Source organism: Galeopterus variegatus, unplaced genomic scaffold, assembly GCF_000696425.1.
Source record: "Galeopterus variegatus unplaced genomic scaffold, G_variegatus-3.0.2 Scaffold267, whole genome shotgun sequence".
In the NCBI taxonomy this organism is placed as follows: domain Eukaryota; kingdom Metazoa; phylum Chordata; class Mammalia; order Dermoptera; family Cynocephalidae; genus Galeopterus; species Galeopterus variegatus.
This window is the reverse complement of record NW_007726378.1, coordinates 10,126-32,574: the sequence shown is the minus strand read 5'-3', so window position 1 is coordinate 32,574 and position 22,449 is coordinate 10,126. Positions and strand designations below refer to the sequence as shown.

At 51.1% G+C, this 22,449-nt stretch overlaps 1 protein-coding gene and 1 long non-coding RNA gene across 2 annotated transcripts in view; both read right to left on the bottom strand.

The window, feature by feature from the left end:
- GNA12 (guanine nucleotide binding protein (G protein) alpha 12) overlaps positions 1 to 19,711 on the bottom strand; it is a 164,812-nt gene extending 145,101 nt beyond the window's left edge. The window contains exon 1 of the mRNA XM_008566751.1: positions 19,700 to 19,711. Coding sequence (XP_008564973.1) covers positions 19,700 to 19,711 — 12 coding nt within the window. The remainder of the gene's footprint in view (positions 1 to 19,699) is intronic.
- A 2,646-nt stretch (positions 19,712 to 22,357) lies between these two features.
- The window catches only part of LOC103585700, a 1,034-nt gene continuing 942 nt past the window's right edge, over positions 22,358 to 22,449 (bottom strand). The window contains exon 2 of the long non-coding RNA XR_550096.1: positions 22,358 to 22,434. This is a non-coding gene — a long non-coding RNA (uncharacterized LOC103585700). The remainder of the gene's footprint in view (positions 22,435 to 22,449) is intronic.

Sequence of the window (22,449 nt, the reverse complement as noted above, 5' to 3'; positions counted from 1 at the left end):
ATGGCTGGAGTGTGAGTGTGCATGTGTATGTATATGCATGAGTGTGTGCCTGTGAGTGTGTGCATGCATGTGTGTGTTCATGTGCATACGTGCAGGGACAAGGTGATAAAGTCAGTGCAGGAAACAGAGAAGAGACTGCACAGAGCATTGGAAACCAGACTACAGAGGACAGATTGTGCCCCCAGGGCAGTGGGGAGTCCTGGAAGGTTTATGCTGGAGAATGATCAGGTCACATTTGCATATAAAAAGACCCCTCTGGGTACGGGGAAGAGAGTACGTTGGAGGGGGCTAGAGTGGACAGGGGGAGACCCTTGCTATCTCCAGTGGTGATGGTGGCCTGGACTTGGGAGGTGTCTGCGATGATGGAGAGAAAGAGACCATGAGACACATCCAGGCAGGAGGCTGGACAGGGCCCTCCCCTGAGCGGCCCCTGCTCCGCAGGCTCCCTTGTCTGGACCGCTGCCCAGGTTGGCATGGGCTCACCCTGGGTCCATGCCTGCCTCTCCTATTCACTTTGAATCTGCTTCTCTTCTGAACCTGTGAGTCCCTGGAAGGCAGGGATTGTGTGACAATTGCTTGTAGCCCTCAGGGATACAAAAGAGGCTTTAATCAATACTGGTACTCAAAAAATAAAAATGCTAAAAGGGGAGGGAATCACCTTTTATAGATCCCTACAGGGGGCAAGTACTTTGCTGCAGGATCCTGGGAACTCTCCTATGTGGGAGGAATTATCAGCCTCATTTCACGGAGGCTGTGGGCAGATGGGGGCCCAGCCTGGCTCTGGGAGCCAGAAATGACTCAGGATCCACAGTGTCTCTGGAAGAGGTTGAGAGATGCTGCCTCCAGGATGCACTGTGGACACCTGCACCCCTTCTGCCAAGGCTGGCCAAGGAGGGCCAAGGAAGTCAGAGGTCAGGGAGCCTGGACTGGTTGTCCCAGCCCTTGCGAGAGGTGCCCAGGGTCCCAGCAGATCAGACTTTGCATGTAGGTGGGAGTGGGAGACACGGACAGCTGAGCCTTCTTCCTACAGACCAGCAGTGAACATCCGATGCCCAGATGGGGTGCAGAAACTTCAGATGCAGCCACATGCCCTGTGTGGGGAATGAGTCTTGAAAAAAATCTTATGGTTCCCAGAAGCAATGATGTAGAATCTATGTTTCCAGACTTTTCTGTGCATGCACAAACTTGCATATCTATATATACGTGCTTCCCCCGTGTACCACATATACTGTTTTACACGCTGCTTCTTCCATGTGCCAGTATCCTTCGTACATATTTGCATGTCAGGATACATGGAGCTGCCTTGCTCTTTCACAAGCCCAGAATTCCATGGGTCTCATTATTGATTTGCTCTATTGATAGTTGTGGCCTATTGATAGTTGTGTGTTCTTTTTTTACTGATTTTGAGCTATTACAGGCAATGCTGCAGTGGGCACCATTGGACATAATCGGTGTGCCGTTGAGGAAGTGTTTGTATGGTGCAGAGGCTGAGAGCTGGCTTGCTGGGTCAGACGACCTCATTGTGCCTCAGTTTGCTGATCTGTGAAATGGGATTCCAGCACTCCCTCTTTCACAGGATTAAATGGGAGAGTGTTTGGCAGTTGTCAGAGATAGCATGGGTTGAGCTCTCTGATCACTGCTGTCTTGCCTGGGGGTGGATGGCTCAGCACCTAGGCCCAGGACCCCTGGCCTCCCTTGAGCCTGGCTGGCCAGAGGACAATGCCCAGCTTGGGAGAACAACAGGCCCTCCCCTGGCTGTCAGGGTGTGAGGATTAGATGCAGAATAATGCAGTTCCCAATCAAACCTTCAGCTGTAACTCAGGCCCCAGACACTGCCAGTGCCATAAATTTGGGCGGAAAGTGCAGCTCTAGCAGTTTGCGAACAAGAGAAGGGGAGGCCGAGTGAGTTACAGCCGTGGAGGAAGCGGAGGCCCCCTGCCCAGCATTGTTAGCCAGAGCCAGGGATTGATTGCTCACTGGCTTTAATGAAATTGAATTTTAATTTATATCCCAGCCCACGGTGGGGGGCGAGGGTGTGCCTGGGCAGAGATGGGCTCAGCCCGAGGATGGGGACTCGCTCTGTAAGGGCGCCAGCAGCCAAATCCTACAGGAGGGAATGATGGGCCCCTCAGCAGCATCTGCACCCCAAAGTTCCAAGGTGCTGCCAGCACGGGCTATGGGCAAGGTGCATCCCCCTACCTGTTCACTCCTGCCGTGCTCAGGTGTAAACCTCTAGGAAGCTCAGTAACTGGGGAGTCCCCATTCTTTCCCTTTATGGGAACTAGAAGCTTCGCCAGGTGTTGGGGGGAGAAGGGTAATGATTCTTGGGGCTCCTCAGGAGTCCCCAGCTCCTCTCCTCTCCCAGATGTCCAGAATGACGCATCAAAACCCACTGCTGTGTATCGCGATATTAGCATAGTATTTTCCAGGGCTTGCTGAGCGTCGGGCGCTGCTCCCTGTGGGCATCTGTGTGGCCTTTATTTCCCGTCGATATGCATGTGCCCTGGATGGTCACATAGGCTCAACATTTCAGGGTCAGGTTGGCCTGGTTCCAAATCCCAGCTGCACATCCCTGGCCTTGGAAACCTACTTTCCCTCTCTGAGCCTCAATTTCCTCTTCTGTAAGTTAAAGATGACAAGAGAACCTATACCCCGGAACATTTTAAGGATTACAGGCATCATGTTTACAAACATCTGGCCCCTCATGATGGCAAACTTTGCAGGAGCCTAGGGCTTTCCCAGACCCTGCTGGGGGCGAGTGCCACCAGGACCCCACCCCCAGGCCACAGTAGAATAATGTTCTCCTTAGGGCCCAGTGAGGAGGGGGCCTCACAGAGGGGCTGGGAGGCCTCTTGGGAGCAGAGATCCTGTTGCAAGCATTATACCTACCTGGGCAGGAGCTAGAAGGGCCAGGGCCTTCCCTGAGGCTGAGGAGAGAGGCAGGGGGTAGTCAAGGAGGGGCTGCAGGCCTCTGCTGACCTGCCTGTGAGGCTGGGAGCAACACCTGGGACTTGTTCTCTGCCTCTCCCTCTGTGGTGGCCCTGTCAGGACACCTGGCCATTCATCTGGGTCCTGCAATCTGGCTTTTGTGTGACCCTTGACACGTTGCCTCAGCTGCAGGCCACAGGCCCCCATTAGTAAAGCTGAGGGTCGGCCTGGCTGCTGAGGGCCTTTGGACCACTCCCCACCTGTGCCCTGCCTGTCATAGCACCTGCAAGCACCCAAGTACAGGAGTCCTTCTCCCAGCCCTGCCTGTGACACTTGCACTGTGCAGGGGCCAGAAGGCAGCGCCGCCTCCATCAGTGAGTTAGAACAGACCGATTAGGCCATGGCTGATGAGCGAGGCATAAATCCATCAGTTTTAGGTGGAGACTGTTTTCTGCTGTCAGGATCTGTCAAGTGAAGCCATCAAGTAAAGCCATCGGTTTAAAGGCAGGGTATGTGTGTGGGAGGGAGACTGGGGGAGAGAGAATCCCAGATGGTCTATACGGGAGGTGTCTTTAGAAACCATTAGAAATCTTCAGCTCCCACCTTTTGATCTGACAGATGGACAGACTCAGGCCCAGACAGGGACGGGCACTTACCTGAGGTCACACAGCAAGTGAGTGGGAGAGCTGGGACCAGCCGAGGTGTGGACGTGGGTGAGGCGTGCTCAGACCTGTGGTCCCCATGGAATGAGGGGGATAGGAAAGATGTAGTTGCTCCTGCATCATCAGATAGAGAGGACGCTGGTGTCCTGCTCTCCCTTTGATTTCCAGACTTCAAATTCTACTCTCACAATTTTTGGTGAGCAGACGGTTCCCTTTGTGTATAGAAAAAGATGCCCCATCCTCTGGGTGGCCTATCCCAGCACCAGCACGTGTGGCCTGGCGAGCAGGCACAGGCTGGCCTTTAGCCCCGCTCAGACACCTGGCTGGGTACAAAGGACCTTGATCGGCTCCCAGGTGCCACCCTCACCCCCACCTTCATTTTTTTTCAAGTCAAATCACTTTTTTTCAATATAAGAAAAGTGATTATAAAAGGAAACTTTATTGGCATGATTTATGGGAAACCAGTATTGCTTGCCCCAAAATAGATAACACAAAAATAAATGTCTCCAATACACATTCTTACAAGGGTACTTCAAAAAGTTCGTGGAAAGATTTGTATTCATATTATGATTTAATTCTGTTTCCATAAACTTTTTGAAGTACCCTCCTATATTACATATTACATACATGATATATGGATATATATAACATGTATACTACATATATTCTTCTATATATAATATTATTTTTAAAAGTTTGTGTACCTCCTCAAATCACCTTGTGTGTTGGGAAATACTCCCTTAGCCCGAGCCTGTGACTGAGTTCTTTTGGGTTAGGGACCCTTGGCTGCTACAGGCTGTTGTTAAAATATGCGTTTCTTGAATGAAAGCAAACCCACTCATGAGAGTTAACTGATTAGGTTGCTCTTCTGGGATTCTGGGGAAGGTCAGGGGATAGCTGAGTTTTGATGGGGGCTACCACCCTGGATCAGGACTGGGCAGGGTGCCATGAGGTGGGGTGCTGGGCTCCAGGTGGCAGGGGCGGGCAGAACGAGCACTTGCTGAGCACCAGACGCTGGGATGGATGCTTTGCCTCTATCCCAGCAGCCCTCGAAGGGGTCTTCATATCCCCACTTCATTTCACTATGATTTACGAAATAATTCAAACATGCAGAGAACCACAGAACAGCAGAACGACTGCCATGCACCTGTCTTTCAGCTCCAGTGAATCCTGATATTTCCTATGCAGGTACTTTTCTTGGACTTTATGAAGAAATAGATCAAGATAGAAGTTATGGAAGCCCCTCTCTCCATATACCCCACCCTAGTCCTTTCCCCTTCTCACCCTCCTGAGAGAGAGCCACCTTCTCAATAGATTGTTTTTCCACTGCATAAATTTATACTGTTATTGTGTATGTACATAACCATAAATAATATATGTAGTATTTTTTTCAGTTTCATAGATCTGTGTCCATTTTACAGTTGGAGACCTTGAGGCCCAGGGGACTGAGCCACTTGCTCAAATGCACACAGTCGTGAGTGCCAGAGCTAGGCTTGAACCCTGGGACTCTCACTTCAAAGTTTCTTTCATTTAGTGATCACAGGGAGCCCTGGAGATAAAGTTCTCCTCCACACAGGCCACTCTGGGCCAGGGATGAGGATGCTTGGATTTATAAGAATGACTTTTAGTGCCTGGGGACCTCCCTGGGAATGTGAGGCCTCAGGGGGCCCAGGTCACTTGGAGCAGGGAAGAACCAAGAGCCTGCCATTCGGCTCCGTGTGATTTTGCAGAAGGGAAATCAATACTTCCTTGCTCCAGCAAGATGGTGCACAGAGTTGTGGTCTGTGAGGTGACAGGGCCACGCCATCTCTCCACAGAGCAGGGAACAGCTTAATCCTGGGAGATTTATGTCACCAAGGATTGCAGAACTCTGGGTCAGAAGAACAGGGTCCCAGTCACTTTCCTTGCTCCAGCAAGATGGTGCACAGAGTTGTGGTCTGTGAGGTGACAGGGCCACGCCATGTCTCCACAGAGCAGGGAATAGCTTAATCCTGGGAGATTTATGTCACCAAGGATTGCAGAACTCTGGGTCAGAAGAACAGGGTCCCAGTCACTGCTCTCTGTCACTCTGGCTGAAAGGTGGGTCAGTGGGCCTGAGAGGGAGGGTCTGCTGAGGGGCTGGGTTTTGTCAAGCTGGCTGTGGGCCTGTTTGGAGGGATGTGAAGAGGGTGGAATGCACTAGGGGCAGCTGGCAATTACAGGTTGGAGGAAACAGGGCCACCGGTGGGGCTGGGGGTGAGGAAAGAAAGTCAGGGGCGGGGTCTCCATGCATGTGTGTGGGACCACAGTGAGGGCCCCACCATGAACCTGACACCCCACATTCCAGCATGAGCAGAGACACACATGACACATACTCAAGCACACATGCATGTGTGCACACCCCCAAACACATGTGCACGTGTGCAACCAAACACACACGCACACAAGCATATCCACACACACACGTGCATGTACGTGCACGTGCACATACTCAAACACACGTGTGCACAGGCACATGCAGCGAACAGTGAATCTCTTCCCTTCTCACCACTAGAGGGTACTAGAAGCCTTCCCAGCAGAAATTCATTTGCTGAAACTGATGCATGAACACACACACAGAGACACATACACACACACACACACACACACACACAGAGCCAAAAAAGAGAAAGAAAGAGAAAAGAAAATCCCTTGAAAAATATAGCAGCTGATGGTAATTCAAGCTGACGACACCCGTATATCCTGGAGGCTGATAATAATAAAGTATGAACGGAACACTGCCAGATTAACACAGATATTTAATGCCTTCCCTCCCAGATCAATAAGCCGCACTGAGATTCTTCCTGACATGTGTACCCAGAGTTGGCCCTTCTATAGGTTTGTGGCAGGTGTGTACACCTCCTTCCCAACCTCCCTTATAACTTCCCTCTGCACCACTGAGACCTACGTGGGTTGGGGGCAGTGTAAGAAATCTCGTTTCCAACGGTGACATCCCTGGATCTTAGCCATTCTGCTCTCCAACAGTGACCCGAAATGCAGCAGGAAACTGGTCCTGCAAATGTCTCCGTGTGGCCAGTCTAATCCCTTTCTGCTGGGCAGGGACCCCAGTTGGGACCCCAGCAGTGGCTGGGCTACTGACCCCTCCCCTGCTCCAGGTTTCCTGCTCAGCCCCAGGAGAGACCTCGCTCCTGGAGAACCAGGACCAGCAAGAGCTGTTTTCAGTTGACTCCTGTTTGCAGCGTATCTTCCCTTGCTCTCATCCAAGGCAAGTGACAAATGTGTGTGTCTGTGTAGTTTTTATTTTGAGCTGTCAGGGTCTCCAAAGACTGAAGAAGATGGGCTTTTTCAGAGGTGCGTCTGTCTGGGCCAGGCCTCCTGGGCTCCGGTTTTGTTTGAGGGGCTGTGCTCCTGACTGCTTAGGGTGCCCACACCCAGCCATGTTCAAGGTCATGGTCATTTATGAGATGGCTGGAGTGGCCTCTGCCATGGGACCCTCTGCCTCGCTGGGCTCTGAGTCCAGAGCATGCCTGTAATGGGTCCTGGCTTGCTCAGTCCTTTTTCCCAGACTGTACCTTGCTCCTCGTCTCCATATAGTGAAGGCAGGACTGGGGGCCGTGGCCCCATCTCTGCAGCATTCTTTAATCAAACACTTCCTACATGCTCCAGACTCTGCTGCATTTGGGGAGAGAAGGATGGAGGGGATTCAAGAGGGGCTCCCGATGGAGTAGGGAGCTGTCGGACCAATCCTGACTGCAGACCTGTGGGATGAGGTGGACAGAGTGGCAGGTGGTGGCCAGCAGGGAGACCCAGGAGGATAACCATAACGCTTCACACCCGGACAGATGTTTACATTTTCGAGAACACATTCATTCTCGCAACAAACACTTATTAAGCACCTACTGTGTGTATAGCAGTGACTAAGAAGGCAGAGCCCCTGTTCCTCTGGAGCTTAAGCTCTAGTTTGGGTGTGTACAGTTGAGTATCCCTTATCTGAAATGCTTGGGACCAGAAATGTTTCAGATTTTGGATTTTTTTCAGATTTTTGAAACATGCTGTTTGAGCATCCCTAATCGGAAAATCTAAAATCTGAAATGCTCCAATGGGCATTTCCTTTGATGTTGGCACTCAAAAAGTTCTGGGTTTTGGAGCATTTTGGATTTGGGGGTTAGGGATGCTCAACCTGTACTAGTTTCCAAGGCTGCTGTAACAAATTACTGAAAACTAGGTGGCTTAAAGCAATAGAAATATATTCCCTCACATTTCTCGAGGCCAGAAGTCTGAGATCAAGGTGTTGGCAGGACCTCCCTCCCTCCAGAGGCTCTAGGGGAGGATGCTTCCTGTCTCTTCCAGCTTCTGGAGGCTCCTGGGGCTCTTTGGCCTACAGCCGCCATCTCTCCAAACTCCGCCTCTCTCTTCACTTGGCCTTCTCTTGTCTCTGTATCCAAATCTCCCTCTCCTTTCTTTTTTTTTTTTTTTTCCTTTTTGTCTTTTTTCATGTCCGGCAACGGGATCGCAAACCTCGGTGCTGCGCCCGCACCTCGCTCAGCCAGTGAGCGGGAACCGGTCTGTATGTGGGATCCGAACCCCTGGCGGGAGCGCCGCTGCACTCCCAAGCGGCGCACTATAGCAGTGCGCCACCAGGCCGGCCCCTCCCTCTCCTTTCTCTGAGATGAACACCGTCATTAGATTAGGGCTCATCTTCACCTGGTAGGACTGCATCTTGACCTTATGACATCTGCAAAGACCCTATTTCCAAATAAGGGTCCCATTCACAGGTACTGGGGATTAGGATTTGAGCATAACTCTTGGGGGGACATAGTTCAGTCGGCTACAGGGTGAGAGACAATAAACAAGAAAGCAATGTGGCAAATAAGAGAAGCAGGGCTGAGCTGCAGAGCAGTGGAACCAGGAGAGGGCTGAAGAGTGGTGGGAAGAGGAAGGGGTGGCAGAGGGACCAGCAGGCACCCGGCCTTAGACAGAAAGAATCTTGGGAACCAACAGGGGCCAGTGTGGCTAGATATAGTGACCAAGAGGAAGAAGGAACTGGAAGGAGCCAGATGGGGCTGGGCTTCGCAGGCGGGGCAAGTTGTTCTCACCGAAACGAGTCCATCTAAACAAGCTGCACTGTAACAAACACATCATTTGCCTCCTCAAAGACCAGCCCTGTTTTCTGTGTCTCAGTGGTCATGTGCATAGTCCCAGGGGGAGAAACGCGTTTGGTCAAAGCCAATCGTGTCCCATTCCCCTTGCCAGCGATTGGCCCAGGGGCACATATCCAGCTTCCAGTGGGAAGGCCTAGAGCTGGGGTGTGACATTCCAATTTGTGTTCCACCAGAAATGTCCCTCGATCAGGGGTTCTTAACTTGAATTGTGAGTAGAGAACCCAGGGGGTCTGTGAATTTTGACCGGAAAAGAATGACGTCTTTACTTTCCCCAACTCCTAATCGAAAGTCGGCATTTCCTTCCATTGCGAACGGAGGCCACACACCACCGGGGCCTCTGCGCAACCCGGGACTTGTCCCTGATAGAGACACGGGCATCTTTACATCTTGCTGCAGCAGGCTCAGGTAATGGGAAATACTGTTTATGCTCATCACAATTTTGAAATAATGACAGCTGTTGGCCCATCTCGAGAGCTTGTCATTTGAATCTTATTATTTAATGCATTCACCAAAAAAGCACATAAATTACCAGATTACACATTTGCTCTTTAAATATTTTGATAACTATTTCAGCAAAGTTGGTTTTCTTTGCAATCCTATGTGTTTTATTTTACACATTTAAAAATGTTACTTTGAGAAGGGGGTCCCTGGGTTTTCAGATGCCCAAGGGGTTCATTGCTGGCTGGTTTGACACAGAGGGAGTGGGAGCTGGAAGACCACTTGTGGGGATGCAGTCAGGCAAGGTCAAAGGGGGCGGACGGTGGGGCTGGAGAGAAGTAGAGGATTTGAAATGTATGTTGGGGTTACGCTGGGAATCACGGCTCAGTCGTAGGCTTCTAGCCTGAGTGACAGGGACTGATGATGCCATTTACAAAGGGGGAAGAGGAAGAGGTTTTAGGGAGTAAACGTTGAGTTTGTTTGGTTTTGGACATTTAATTTGGGGAAATCCAAGCGGAGAAGCCAAGAGGCCCTGGCTTCACTAGGCTGGCAGTTTAACAGCAGCCGGGCTGCAGGTGCTAATTTGGGGGTCTGCTGGCCTGAGTTCACTTGGTCATAGTGACTCGTGTAGCATGTCACCCAGGTTTTTGCAGTCTCACTTTACCGATGAGGAAATGGAACCTTCTGGGGCTTATGGAAAGTTGTCTCAGAGCTCAGGTGTACTCATTTCGATCCCTGAGATCCCCATCATTCTGGGTCACAAGCATCTCCCAGCCACCCAGTTCTGACTGCCAAGGACTCCTCACCACAGAGCCACACACGGCTGAGCACAGCTAGGGCTTGGCTCCCCTGTCACCAAGATGTCTGATGTTCACCCACGTTGGGCTGCGGTTGGGGACACAGGACAGTAAGAGCCAATCTTGTTCTTGAGGAGCTAAGGGTCTCTTTCTGTCTTTCTTCCCTGATCGCTCTCCCACTTCCTCTTTCTGTCTCTCCATCTCCTCCCTTCCTTCCTTCCTTCCTCTCCCTCTCTCTCTCTCACACACACAGGCAAATGCAATTTCATAGCCTCTGCCCACGGTCATAACCCCACCCACCAGACGAGCCGGGGGAGGCACGCAGCATCAGTCAAAACAAGATCAGAACCAAACATGACATGCAATAAGAAATAAAAATATTCCTGTATGAGAGATTCATTTCCAGTCACCCCAACCAGTGTGGAAACTTTCAATATAATTTTTAGCCAAGCACCTGGGGTTTCAAAGCAGCGTGTGCTGAGAGGAGAGGGTGGGAGCCTCTGGCCCCCTCATTCGCAAACGGCTAATTTTAGTATACAAACAAACCAGAAGGCCAAAAATCTCTCTCCTTTCTCCTCCACACCCTCTCCTCACCTACCCCCTTCTTGGTGCACGTGGCTCCTGCCCATGCCCACGAGCCTCAGGCTTCCTGCCACTGGCTGTGGTAGCCTTGCGGTGGCTCTGCCAGGGTAGGACAAGGCCTGGGAGCCAAGGGACCCAGGCCTGGGCACTCTTGGGGACCAAGGACTTTGTGGGCACCAGGGGCAATGTGGGAAGTAAAGGGTGCTGGGGGACCCTCAGCCAGGACCAAACTTTCAGAGCTGGGGGAAGGCATGGAGGGGTGGCCGGTAGAGGTGACACGGAGGGGCCAAGCTGGGTCCTCACCCCTCTCCTTCAGCACTCCCCCCTGAAGATCTGGGCACTCCAGCCTTCCTGAATTTTGTCTTGACCTTGACCTTTGCCCTTGGAACGGAGCCCGCTGTACACTCCAATGGAGTCTGCACCAAAGAAGCCCTGAGGCAGTTGTGACAAGTGCCCCGAGGTTCCCCTCTTTAAATCTCAGCTCTGTGTCTTCCCAGCTGTGAGACCCCTCTGAGCCTTGGTTTCCCCATCTGTACATGGAGGTGATAATCTCCACGGGAACAGATCGGTGCCAGGTTCAGAAGTAACACATGTGCTTGAGCCCAGCACACAGTAGATGCCTTCATCCCCTGGAGGAGGCAGCTTTCTTTGGCTAGTTTCGAGGGTATTCTTTGAGGTTAGAAGACCCAGAGGCCCCAAGCAAAGGGAACAGGCAATCCCCGCCTGTCTCACCTGCCGCGGGTGTGCAGAGGCACACCAAGTAAACAGTGGTAATGGAATGTGATGGGAGGATCGATGGAAACACGGGCAGGGCTGCGCTCTCCCAGCCCCAACACTGCCGCTTCGATTCATAAGCAGAGATCTGATAAGGAGAGGCTGGGCGAGGTGCCAGGGCAGGGAGGGGAGCTGCCAAGGGCAAACGGACCCCAGCCCATGAGGAGGGGAGGCCCTTTAACCCTAAGGTGGAGCACAGCTGGGCCCTGCTCCCCTGAGGCCATGAGTTGGCCACAGGTTAAAGTAACCCCTGCTGTTGGTTTCTGATTTTTTTTTTAAATGCATAAAAATTCAATGCAACACTTGGATAGGAGAAAAGATAAGTATGAGCCAAGGAAAGGTCACAGATGGAGCTGTCCTGAGTGCCCTCCTTGGCCCCTTCTCTCTCTGAACTGCATCTCTGAGCTGTCAGTGTGTAATATTATCCCCCAGGTGTTTTCTTGGATTTTTCTTTTCTTTTCCTCCTCAGCATATTAGTCATGTAAGGCTTGAGGAATGAGATCAGCCAATGAGAAAAGCCTGAATGATAGAGGAGGAGGCCTCGTGGGCTTATGAGAGTGGGTGTACCTGGGGTGCCCACCCCCATGACCTCTTCCTTGAGAATAACCATTCCCCCCAACCCAGGTGAACGCACAGGCCCAGGCAACCACATTTTCACCACCTGTCTGCCCTTGCCCACAGTGGGTAGAGCCTGAAGCAGGCTGGTCCAATCAGATTCCTGCTGCAGGAATTGGGACCTGGGGGACTGAGCTGGAAGTCATGAAGATGCAAGGCCTTGTATAAGAGGAGTGGCTCAGAGAGAGAGAGAAAGTGGAGCCTGGTGTGCAAAAAGGTGGGGTCCAGGTGTAGACAGAGATGTGCTGGTGAAGGTTTAACAATCTGCTTCCCAGGGGAAGAAAGGCCTAACTTAAAGCTTTTGCCAATTCCCATGGTATAAACACTCCCACCATGCCAATATCAAGCTACCAATGTAGAGTCACTGAATCCGGGGAGTTGGGAAGAGACGCCCCCAGTGGGCTCTCGCTGGTACAGGGTGGCTCCAGCCCACCATGGGATGCAAGCTTGGTTTCTGATGGTTTTCCCATCCCCACAGAGCCTAGCTGCTGACCCCTCCCAAGAGCTTTCTGGCTATGGATATTTTCAGCCTCTCTGAAGATGTGACTCAAGGATAGTCTCTCAGAAGTGTCTGAAGCCAAGAAACACAGTCAGCAACCAAAAAAGCAATTCCAAGACTTGCGTTTCTTGAATATTATGAAGCAAACACATTGTTCATAGCAACACTTGAGATTATTTTCTTTTCTCTTCCATAGACTTCTTTCACACTGAGCTGCCTTCTCTTCTCTTAGAAAATTTCCCCCAAACTTTTACCCCAGTTCTTGCCCCAATGCATCTCTTACCTTCCTCCTGATATAAATGGCCCAAGTCGGAGAGTGGCAGAACCCTTAGTGTGGGGGAGAGAGAGAAAGAAACCAAGCAGGCCAGTCAGAACTTCGGCAGTGAAGGGGAAAGTCTGTCCTATCACAGGACAAGTCCTGCTCCTTTTCACTTGAGTTTGCTCGAACAGGGTTCTGTGGCTGCTTCGGGACCTTTGCATGTGCTGCTCCCAATGCTTGGTGTGCTCTTGCCTCACAACTTTGCATCGCTTCCTTGTAAGCCTCTGTTCAAATGTCACCTCCTCAAAGAAACGATGTTTGCCTCTGCAATGACCAGCCCTCTTTTCTGTCTCTCAGTGGTAATGTGCATAGCCCCAGGGGGAGAACCGTGTTTTGTCAAAGCCAATCACGTCCCATTCCCCTTGCCAGTGACTGGCCGAGGGGCACCGATCAGTAAGTATTCAACTTAGTATTGGCTGATGAGATGTAAGGAAAGGACTATGGGGACTGCGCGACGTTCCTCTGTAGTAAAGGAGAGACTCCCACCACACGGAGGACTTCAGTTTCCCCCTTTTCCTCCTTCCTGCTTTGAGCACAAGCTTGGGGGAATGGGATGGCTGGATTTGTGGCAGCCACCTGGGAATGATGAGGCTTCCATCCTGACAAAACCGACAGTTCTCTCGAGCATCAGTTCTGACAGGACAGAGCCTGCTTCCTGCATGACACCAAGCGATTGCGGCTGAGTACCACGGGCCCCTTTTAGATGGATTATGTGCTCTCCAGTGTGCCATATTCCCCACCTGTCCCTAATGCATTATGCTGGCTCACTTCACTCATTTACATCCTTGCTAGCCCCTGGGCAACTCCAGTAGCAGTGCAGTGACTTGCTTAATTGCACGCCCATCCCAGCGAGCTGAGAATAGGGACTGCAGCTGTTAAATCTCTGGGTTCTAGGAACCATCCCTGTGCAGGAACTCAGCAACTGTGTAAGGCAGCGTGGTCTAATAGAACTTTCTTTTTTTTTTTTTTTTGTCTTTTTCGGGACCGGCCCTCAGCCAGGGGGGGCCCCGGCCAGCCCCATAAAAGGGTCCGAACCTGTGGCGGGAGCGGCGCAGCGCTCCCCGCGCCGCCCTCTCCCGCGGGTGCCACCGGGGCGGCCCCAATAGAACTTTCTGAAATGATGGAAAGTTCTATAATCTGATCTGCCCAATACAATAGCCACTAGCCTCATGAGGCCATTGAGCATTTGAGATGTGGCTTTTTTGGTATTGGGAGTGGGTTTTTTTTTTTTTTTTTGTCTTTTTCGTGACCGGCGCTCAGCCAGTGAGTGCACCGGCCAGTCCCTATATAGGATCCGAACCTGTGGCGGGAGCGTCGCAGCGCTCCCAGCGCCGCACTCTCCCGAGTGTGCCACGGGGCCGGCCCTAATAGAACTTTCTGAAATGATGGAAAGTTCTATAATCTGCTCTGCCCAATACAATAGCCACTAGCCTCATGAGGCCATTGAGCATTTGAGATGTGGCTTGTGTGACTGAGGAACTGGATTTTTAATTTTATTTACTTTTAATTGATTTAAATTTAAATAGCCATTGTGGCTAGTGGCTACCATTAGTGTAACAGAGAGTCATGCCCATCTCTCTGTAGCTTCCAGGGCAGTTTTCTGCTGCTCTGTTTTCAGAGCTATTTGGTCGGTGAGTTATGAATGGAGCTGCTCCAGCCACCCTAGTACTCCTCCTTTTCCCAGCTCCTTCTGTCCCATCCTGTTTGAGCAGAAGGTGACTTCCTTTTCTCAGTGTTTCAGCCCAATTTTCAGAGTAGGGTGTTTGGGGATGAGACAGACTGAACAAGGCTGAAAATTCTTTGGGACTCTCCCACTAGAAGTAGAATTTACCTCCCTTTCCTTTGGACCTGGGTTGGTCTTCATGACTCACACATGTGGACGTGTTGTTCTGGGACTCCCAAGGCTAGGTCATAAAAATCTCTTAAGACACTGTTTCTGGAAGCCCTGAGCTTCCATGTAAGAAATCCAGTACCCTGAAGCCACCATGCTGGAGAGGCCACGTGTGGACATTTCCATTGACAGCCCCAGCTGAGCCTGGCTGCTATGATTTGAATGTGTTCCCTGAAGTTCATGTGTTGGAAACTTAATCCCCAGTGCAACAGTGTTGGAAGGTGAGACCTTTAAGAGGTGATTAGGTCATGAGGGTGCTGCCCTCATGAATGAATCAATGCTGTTATCTTGGGATCTAGGGAGTGGGTTCCTGATAAAAGGATGAATTTCTCTCTCTCTCTCTTTCTCTCTTCTGTGCTCTCTTTGCCTTTCCGCCTTCCTCCATAGCATAACACAGCAGGAAGGCTCTTACCAGATGCGAATCCCTCAAACTCGGACTTCCCCGCTTCCAAAACTATACGAAATGCATTTTTTTTAAAAAACAAATTACCCAGTCTGTGGTATTCTGTTATAGCAACATAAAATAGACTAAGACACTGGCCTTCCAGCCCTCCCCATGAGAGCACCATCGAGAACCAACCAGTAACTTCTGCAGACAGCACGAGAAGCGGGAGAGGCCCCCAGCTGAGCCCTGCCTATAATCCTGATACACTAAATAGGGAGATTCAATGAAATGGATGCTGTTTTAAGCCATTAAGCTTTGGGGCAGTTAGTTATGCAGCATCAGATAACCAGACAGGGGCAGGTGGGGACCTCCCTCCGTTCCTGCTCACACCCCTGTACCAGTAGCCACTGACTCACAGCCAGACACGGTCCAGTTCCAGGTCACCACCCAGAGAGACTCATAGGCCATTCCTCAGGTAGTTTCTGGGATGACGTTCAGAAAGTTTACAACAGCTGCCTATCAGGCTTCTGTCAGCCAGAAGGGACCCTGGCCCAGGGCTGGATCAGGGCTGGATCAGGACCTGGAGGTTTCCTGCAGTGCTCACGTTAACCCTTCAGTTGCTGGACTGTCGGAGGTGCAGAATCAGGGAGGCAGGGGTGGGATCTGGGGCAGGAACTGCCCACCATCTGGCAGAATCCAGTATTTTCCCAGTGGGTCAGCCATGCTGGGGTGATGACCAGCTGGAGCCCTGACCGGTTTCCTGGCCACTCCTTCCAGCCTTCACACCTTTGCTTCAGCTTTCCCTCGGCCCGGCAGAGTCTACTGGAAACACCCTCAGTGAGATCCAACTCAGCCTTCAAGCCTGGCCTCATCTCTGACCCTCCCCATTTGGGCCCCCGGGAGGAATTAACTTCTCCCTTCTCCATTTCTCTCCCATACTTTGACCAGGCACCCCTCATGTGGGACATGCCCCACCCTAAGGATGCCCTGAAATTACTCGTTGAATGAATGTGAGATGGAAGGACAGATGGTCGGGGCCTTGTGGCTGCCGCTGCTGGGGCTCCTGCCTCCTGCAGCCAGAGGGAGAGGAAGGATCCACTGTTGCCCATCTTTTTCTTTTTTAAAAATTGGGGTAAAATACACATAACATACAATTTACCATTTTAATCATTTTATCGTGTGCAACTCGATGCCATTTAGTACATTCACAATGTTGTGCCACCAGCACCTCTATCTAGTTCCGAAGCCTTATCATCACCCCCTAAAAAAGACCCCACACTCATTAAGCAATCGCTCCCTATTTCTCTCTCCTCCCACCCCTGGCAACCACTATTTTCTCTCTCTCTGGATTTTTCTATTCTGGACATTTTGTATAAACAGAATCCTACAATATTTGTCCTTTCGTGCCTGGCTTATTTCACTTAGCGTAATGCTCTTGAGGTTGTCTAGGTTGTACTGTGTGTCAGAGCTCCATTCCTCTCTATGGCTGAGCAGTATTCCATTGGACAGGCCACACGTGTATATATGTTCATCAGCTGATGGACACGGGTTGCTTCCATTTTTTGGCTATTGTGAATCGTGCTGCTATGAAAATGGGTGTACAAGTATTTGTTTGAATACTTGTTTTCAATTATTTTGGGTACCTGTCTAGGAGTGGAATTGCTGTATCATGTGGTAATTTTACAGTCAGCTTTTTCTTCACTTTTTACTTTACTGAGGGTCCACTGTCGCCCATGCTCGAGGCATGGGGTGTAATGAATGAAAGCGGGGCTGGGTGTCTGAACCCAGGCTCATCTGTTATGAGCTGTGTCCCTGTGGGTCAGCCACTTACTTCTCTGAGCCCAGGGTCCTCAGCTGGAAAGTGAGGGTAATAATAGTTCTGTCTTCACAGGGCTATCAAAAGGTCTGTGTAAGGGAATATGCATGTACTCTGTGCCGTGCTTGGCACATGGTGAGGGATCAATAATGTAAGCTGTTATCACTTAGACCTTTGGCCACCAGCTGCTGCTGGAAACAGGGAAAGTCACACCCATGGGAGCCATTCAGGACCCCCAGAGCCCTGCTGTGCATCAGGATTCAGCCAGGTACAGGGTCACCATGTACAGCCACACAGGTTCTGCACTGCACAACTCTGAGAGGCACCATTCACATAGACTCTGTTATTGTGCACTGTGTGACTTCTACAACCTATAGCCCTGCTGGGTCTGGAGGTCAGAGAGGAATTCTCCCTGTGTCCCAGCCTTTGTGGCTCAGTAGAGGAAACGACCTCGCCTACCTCTTGGGTGTTGAGTGCTCGGATCCTTCCAGCATCCTTCTGGGTATCCTGGCCTTTCCCCTCATAGTAGGTTTGTGGGAGATCTCACAAGTATAGGATAAATTTCCTCTAGGGACACTGAGACATTGAGAGGGGATATGACTTGTCCAAGTTTTCCCAGCCACGTAGTAGACGCAAGAGTGCTTAACTAGTAAGCATTTACATCAGCTATGCTCCAGGCACTGAAGGCGAGGGGTGAACCAGGCTGACAGGTCTCCACCCTTGTGAAGCTCAAGATCAAGAGGAAAAAATCATCAAGAAAGTCATTCCAATGCGGGGTGATGAGAATTGTGACAAGGGTGTCTACCACCCAGGCCGCTCCTCACCCTCAGAGGTGACATTGCAGCTGACACCTGAAGGATGAGCAGGAGTTCACCAGGCAAAGCGTGAAGGGAACATTTCTAAGAAGAGGAACAGTGTGTGTGAAACCCCAGAAGCCAGAGGAGAAGGAAGGGGGCCAGTGTGGTTTGGTGTGGCGTGTGTGGTATGGGAGGGTGTCCTAGTCGCCTAGTGATAGACAAAGTCAGCCTGGACCAGGGTGGTGACCGTAGGGGACAAGGGAAGTGAATGAATCCGAGAGAGAGAGTTAAGAGTTTAATCAACAGGATGAGGTGACAGGGATGTGTGTGCATGTTTGAGAGAGAAACAGAGAGAAGGACAGAGACAGATGGAGAGAGGGGGAAGGAGGGAGGGATGAAAGGAGCGAGAGGGTGGGGGAGAGAGTGAGTCAGGTTTCTGGCTGAGTGACTGAGTTGGGGGTGGGGCAGGTTTGTGGCGGAGAGGGATGAATTGAGTTTTAGGCCTGCACGTACTAATGTTGTTCAGAGGACAGCAGGAGGAACAGGCGACCAGTTTGTATATAGTAGAGGTAGGGTGGGAGTGGGGGGGGTGTCCCAGCACCAAGATCCCCCCAGAACCCCTGGGTGGAACCACAGTTCATAAACCACAGGCACCACTTTGCAGTAAAGAGCAGCCCCTGGGATCAGGTTCTTAGAACTCAGACTGTAACCGAGTCATGGAGTGTGACAGGTGAGTCCACTATCCGTATGTGAATGGCCCCTGTGGGTCAGGTGGGCCAAAATGGAAATGTCCCAGACCACAGCCCCGAGCCTGCTCTGGCCATCAGCTACGAAAGCCCCAGCCTGTGGACATAGGCGCTGCCTCTATGGAGGGCCATGTGGTCCCATCCAAGGAAATAAGTGCAAAATTCCTTTTGGGGGAGCTTATCCTGCAGAGAGAGACTGCGCAAAATGATGCCCAGGCAGTTATTTCCTGGAAACGAGACTTTCATCAACAAGGGCTGATGAAATAAAGATGGGTCGCCATCAGTGGAATATTACACAGCTGTCGAAAAGAACATGTGAGCACAGAGCACATATGCACCAAGGAGCAAAGAGCTCCGAGATACATGTTTCAAGTGCGAAAAGAAAAAAAAAAGCAGCAAGGTAGAGAAGTAGAGAACAGTGTGTAACGTGCTACCTGTTGTTTAACCAAGAGGTGCAGGAATACGTATATACGTGGTTTGCACGTGCACAGAGAACTCTGAGAGGACGTGCCGACACCGATAAACGTGGTTTCCTGTGCGCACTGGGGGAAGGTGGGGCAGGGAAACAGGGGGGAGAGGTGTGTATTTTACATGTACAGCCTTTTATAGTCTGTGGCTTTTGAACTCTGTGAACATTTTATCTACTTAAAACAGATACAAAATTTCAAATAAAAAGTAAAGGCTCACTACCAGGAAGCCTCTCTCCTTTCTGAGGTTCCTGGTTCCCTGCAACTTTTGCTCTGTGACTTCTGTGGATGGAAGGGTGAGTGTTCGCTGTCCACAGCTGGCCTGAGAGACGACAGGCCGGACGCCCCTGTGTCCCGTGGCCACCTGTGGACAGGCCCCGGCAGGTGTTCTACACTTGCGGCTTTATTTGATCTCGTGACAAGCCTGTGAGGTCAGAATCGTTCTGAGTCTTTCTTCTTCCCTCCCCAGCGATCCGCAGGCTGGTGACCACAGGCCTGTGTGGGGTGGGGATGTGATGGCCAGGACAGCGGGACTGGGGGGGCACTTCCTGTTGTTCTCGTCTGGGTTCTGGGGTTCGAAATTGAAACTGAAGCCAGGCTCCAGCTTCAGCGAAGATCTCCCAGCCTCTGGAGACCTCCCATGTCCCAGCCCTCAGAGCACAGGGCCAAGATGCCCACTCTTCAGAAGTAGTTGGAATGTGCCCTGGATGTGAACCCCTGAGGACACGCTGGACTTGGTGGAATGAAAGCAGGATGGAGAATTTTTGTTGTATTTTTTTTGTTGAATTTTATTGTATCTCCTGACGTGGATCAGGACTGTGGCGGGGCTTGGCTGGGCTTACCTTCTGCTCCATGTGGTGTGCACTGGGGTCACTCAGGATTTCTCAGCTGGAGCCTGGGCTGGTCTGGAGGTCTGAGCTGGCTGCTCTCACCTGCCTGGTGCCTTGGAGAGGATGGCTGGGAGGCTGGATCCTCCCCCTCTCCATGTAGTCTTGGAGCTTCTCCACGTGGTTTCTTCCATTTCTTACAGGGCAGCTCAGGACTTCAAGTGTCCACAGATAGCAGAGAGTCACTCTTTGGGTCAAAAGAGTCTCACCCAGGCCAGCCCAGGCTAGAGGGGAAGGGGAGCAGACCCCAACCCTCTACGGGAGGAGGGTTAAAGAATTTGTGCCCCCTTTATCTGCCAAAACCTCAGAAGACCTTTCTTGGGGTCAGGGAGAGGAAGGCGGGCTTCCATAAGCCCTGAAAGGAAAGGATGGTTAATAGGACAGAGCTGACCCAGGCCCTTGGGGAGTTCCGTAGGCCATCCCTGAGGCCCTGTCCACTGGGGTCATCACAGGTAGATGCCCAGGAAATGGGAAGGTGGGTGGGGAGCGAAGGCACACAGCATCGTTTCTCTTGGGGCTCAATCTACATCACCCCTAAAGACCTTGGAAATTAACAGGGGTGGGGTCTCGAGGCCAGCACTGACAGCTGCTCTGGCTGCTCCACAAGTGGAGCCCCCGTAGGACACGCTGGGTAATAAAAGGGACCAGAGTGGGTGCTGGAAGTCAGGTCTCCCAACCAAGCCACCAGAGCATCCTCTTTGACCTTGGTGGAATTGCCAAAAAAAAAAAAAAATCTAGGAGAAGGGAGTAAGGCAGGGCTGAGTGGGACTCTAACCCAGACAGAAGCACTCACAGGAAAATGAGGCCAGCGGATGCAGTGGCTTTTGAGGGCAGCATGATGGCATCATGCCAGGGCTTAAAGACATTCCCCTCCTGTGTCTCCCCCCTTCCCAAAGTAGTCCCTTTCTGGGTTGCATGAGAAAGCCAATGTTTCCCAGAATTGTGGCCGGGTTAGGTAGAAACCCAGGGGTAGCTGGGGTGGTGCTGCTGGGGCGTGAGCAGGCTGCCTCATCCAATCCGATCATCCTGTGACCCCAACTCCAAACTAGCCACTCCTGGGGACACCAACCACTTCCCCAGTCACTGGTGGAGCAGCAGAGAGGCATGACTAGGGTCTCAAACAGCACCTCTGAACTGGAAGTTCCCACCGAGATCCTGCAATGGGTAAATCTGCCAGACCTGGGTGGAGTTCCAGCTTGCCTCAATTTTCTCCTGTATAAAATGGAGAAGAGCTTTGGGATAAGTAAGTAAAATAACATTTTCAAGGAGCTGGCACAGAGTAGAAGATCAATGAATAGTTGCTTATATTCGCCAAACCCAAGAACAATGGTTCTTTATCTTTTTGGGGTGTCAGGATCCTTTGGGAATCTGAGAAAGCCTGGATTTTCTCCCCAGAAAAGTGTATGTCTGCACATATGACACTTTCTGGGGCTCTCCTCTTGCAGTGGCTCTGAGCTACGTGGCTGGTGCTGTGGAGGTGGACCCAGCACTGAAACTGGCGTTATCAGCTGGGCACAGGCTCCTTTCTAGAGCCTCAGGCTCCAGGCTTCCTGGCTGTGCAGCAGCTTCCCTGAGCCCCGGGCCAGCTCCAAAGTGAAAACTCGGCTTTCAGACCCTTATGTGATAATTGGAGATGCAGATAGACTGTGCAGGGAACCCTGTTCAGTCCCTCCCAAGCACCCCCAGGATCTGCCTGGCTCTTCAGGCAGCCACAGGGTTTGCTGGCAGCTGATAAATAAGAGCCTGGGGCTGGAGCAGATGATGTTAGGGGGTCTTCTTTGAAGTCTTCACGTGGACTGGACCATTTTCCGGGGTGCCAATCCCAGCCTGCAGCTGACTTATCACACCCTTGGCCCTGTCTCCTCCCATTCTCATATTAGCACATATCTACCCACAGCCCTGCATGCTGAAGCCTGACTGAAATCATTGGGGGAACAGAAAAAAAAACCCAAACATGGCAAATTCTTTTCAGATATCTTTCTGCATGCATTGTCTATCTTCACCCTCCTTGTCCCCCCAAAATTATATGCAAACCACAAGTTCAGTTATTCTGCATGAACAGCCTGAGAATTCTTTAAATAAATATAAATACATCAGCAGGCCTTTTATCCGGGACTCTTCCAGTCACGTCTGTCCCCTCAGCACTAAGTACTTTACAAGGAAGCATGGCTTCTAAGTGGAGACACGCTGCCCTCGGCTTAGGGGGAATTTTCTGTGTAACTTAAAAGCTTTTTACAAGATGGAAGCAGAAGACTTTTCAGCCCTCACATCTCCTTGTGTGGTAGTTTATCTGGCTCTAACTAACCACAACTGGGTTTGGAATCATGGCTTCTCCACATCAGCACATTCAACTTGTTTCTCAGGGCAGTTTTGGAAAAAGCAGCATCATTGAGTAGTTCTTGGAGGGAAGTATTTTTTTTTTAAAAGGTGTTGCACTCCCTGGCAAACTCAGAGCAGGTGGCGTAGACATGGAGGATCAGGGAGGGAGGAGAGAGTGAGGTGCCCTCCTAGGGGGCCCCCCTCAGTCCATCCATTTGCACCTCCTGGGGCTTTACAGTGCACATTTGTCTTCTGAGGGTCAAAATGCCAGAAAATGCCACAGGCCAGACAGTATTGTTTTTAAAGAATAAGACATTTTATTAATAGAGTTATTTTATTGACAATTCATACCTTGACTATGTGGCAAAAACCTAGCAGAGGATCAA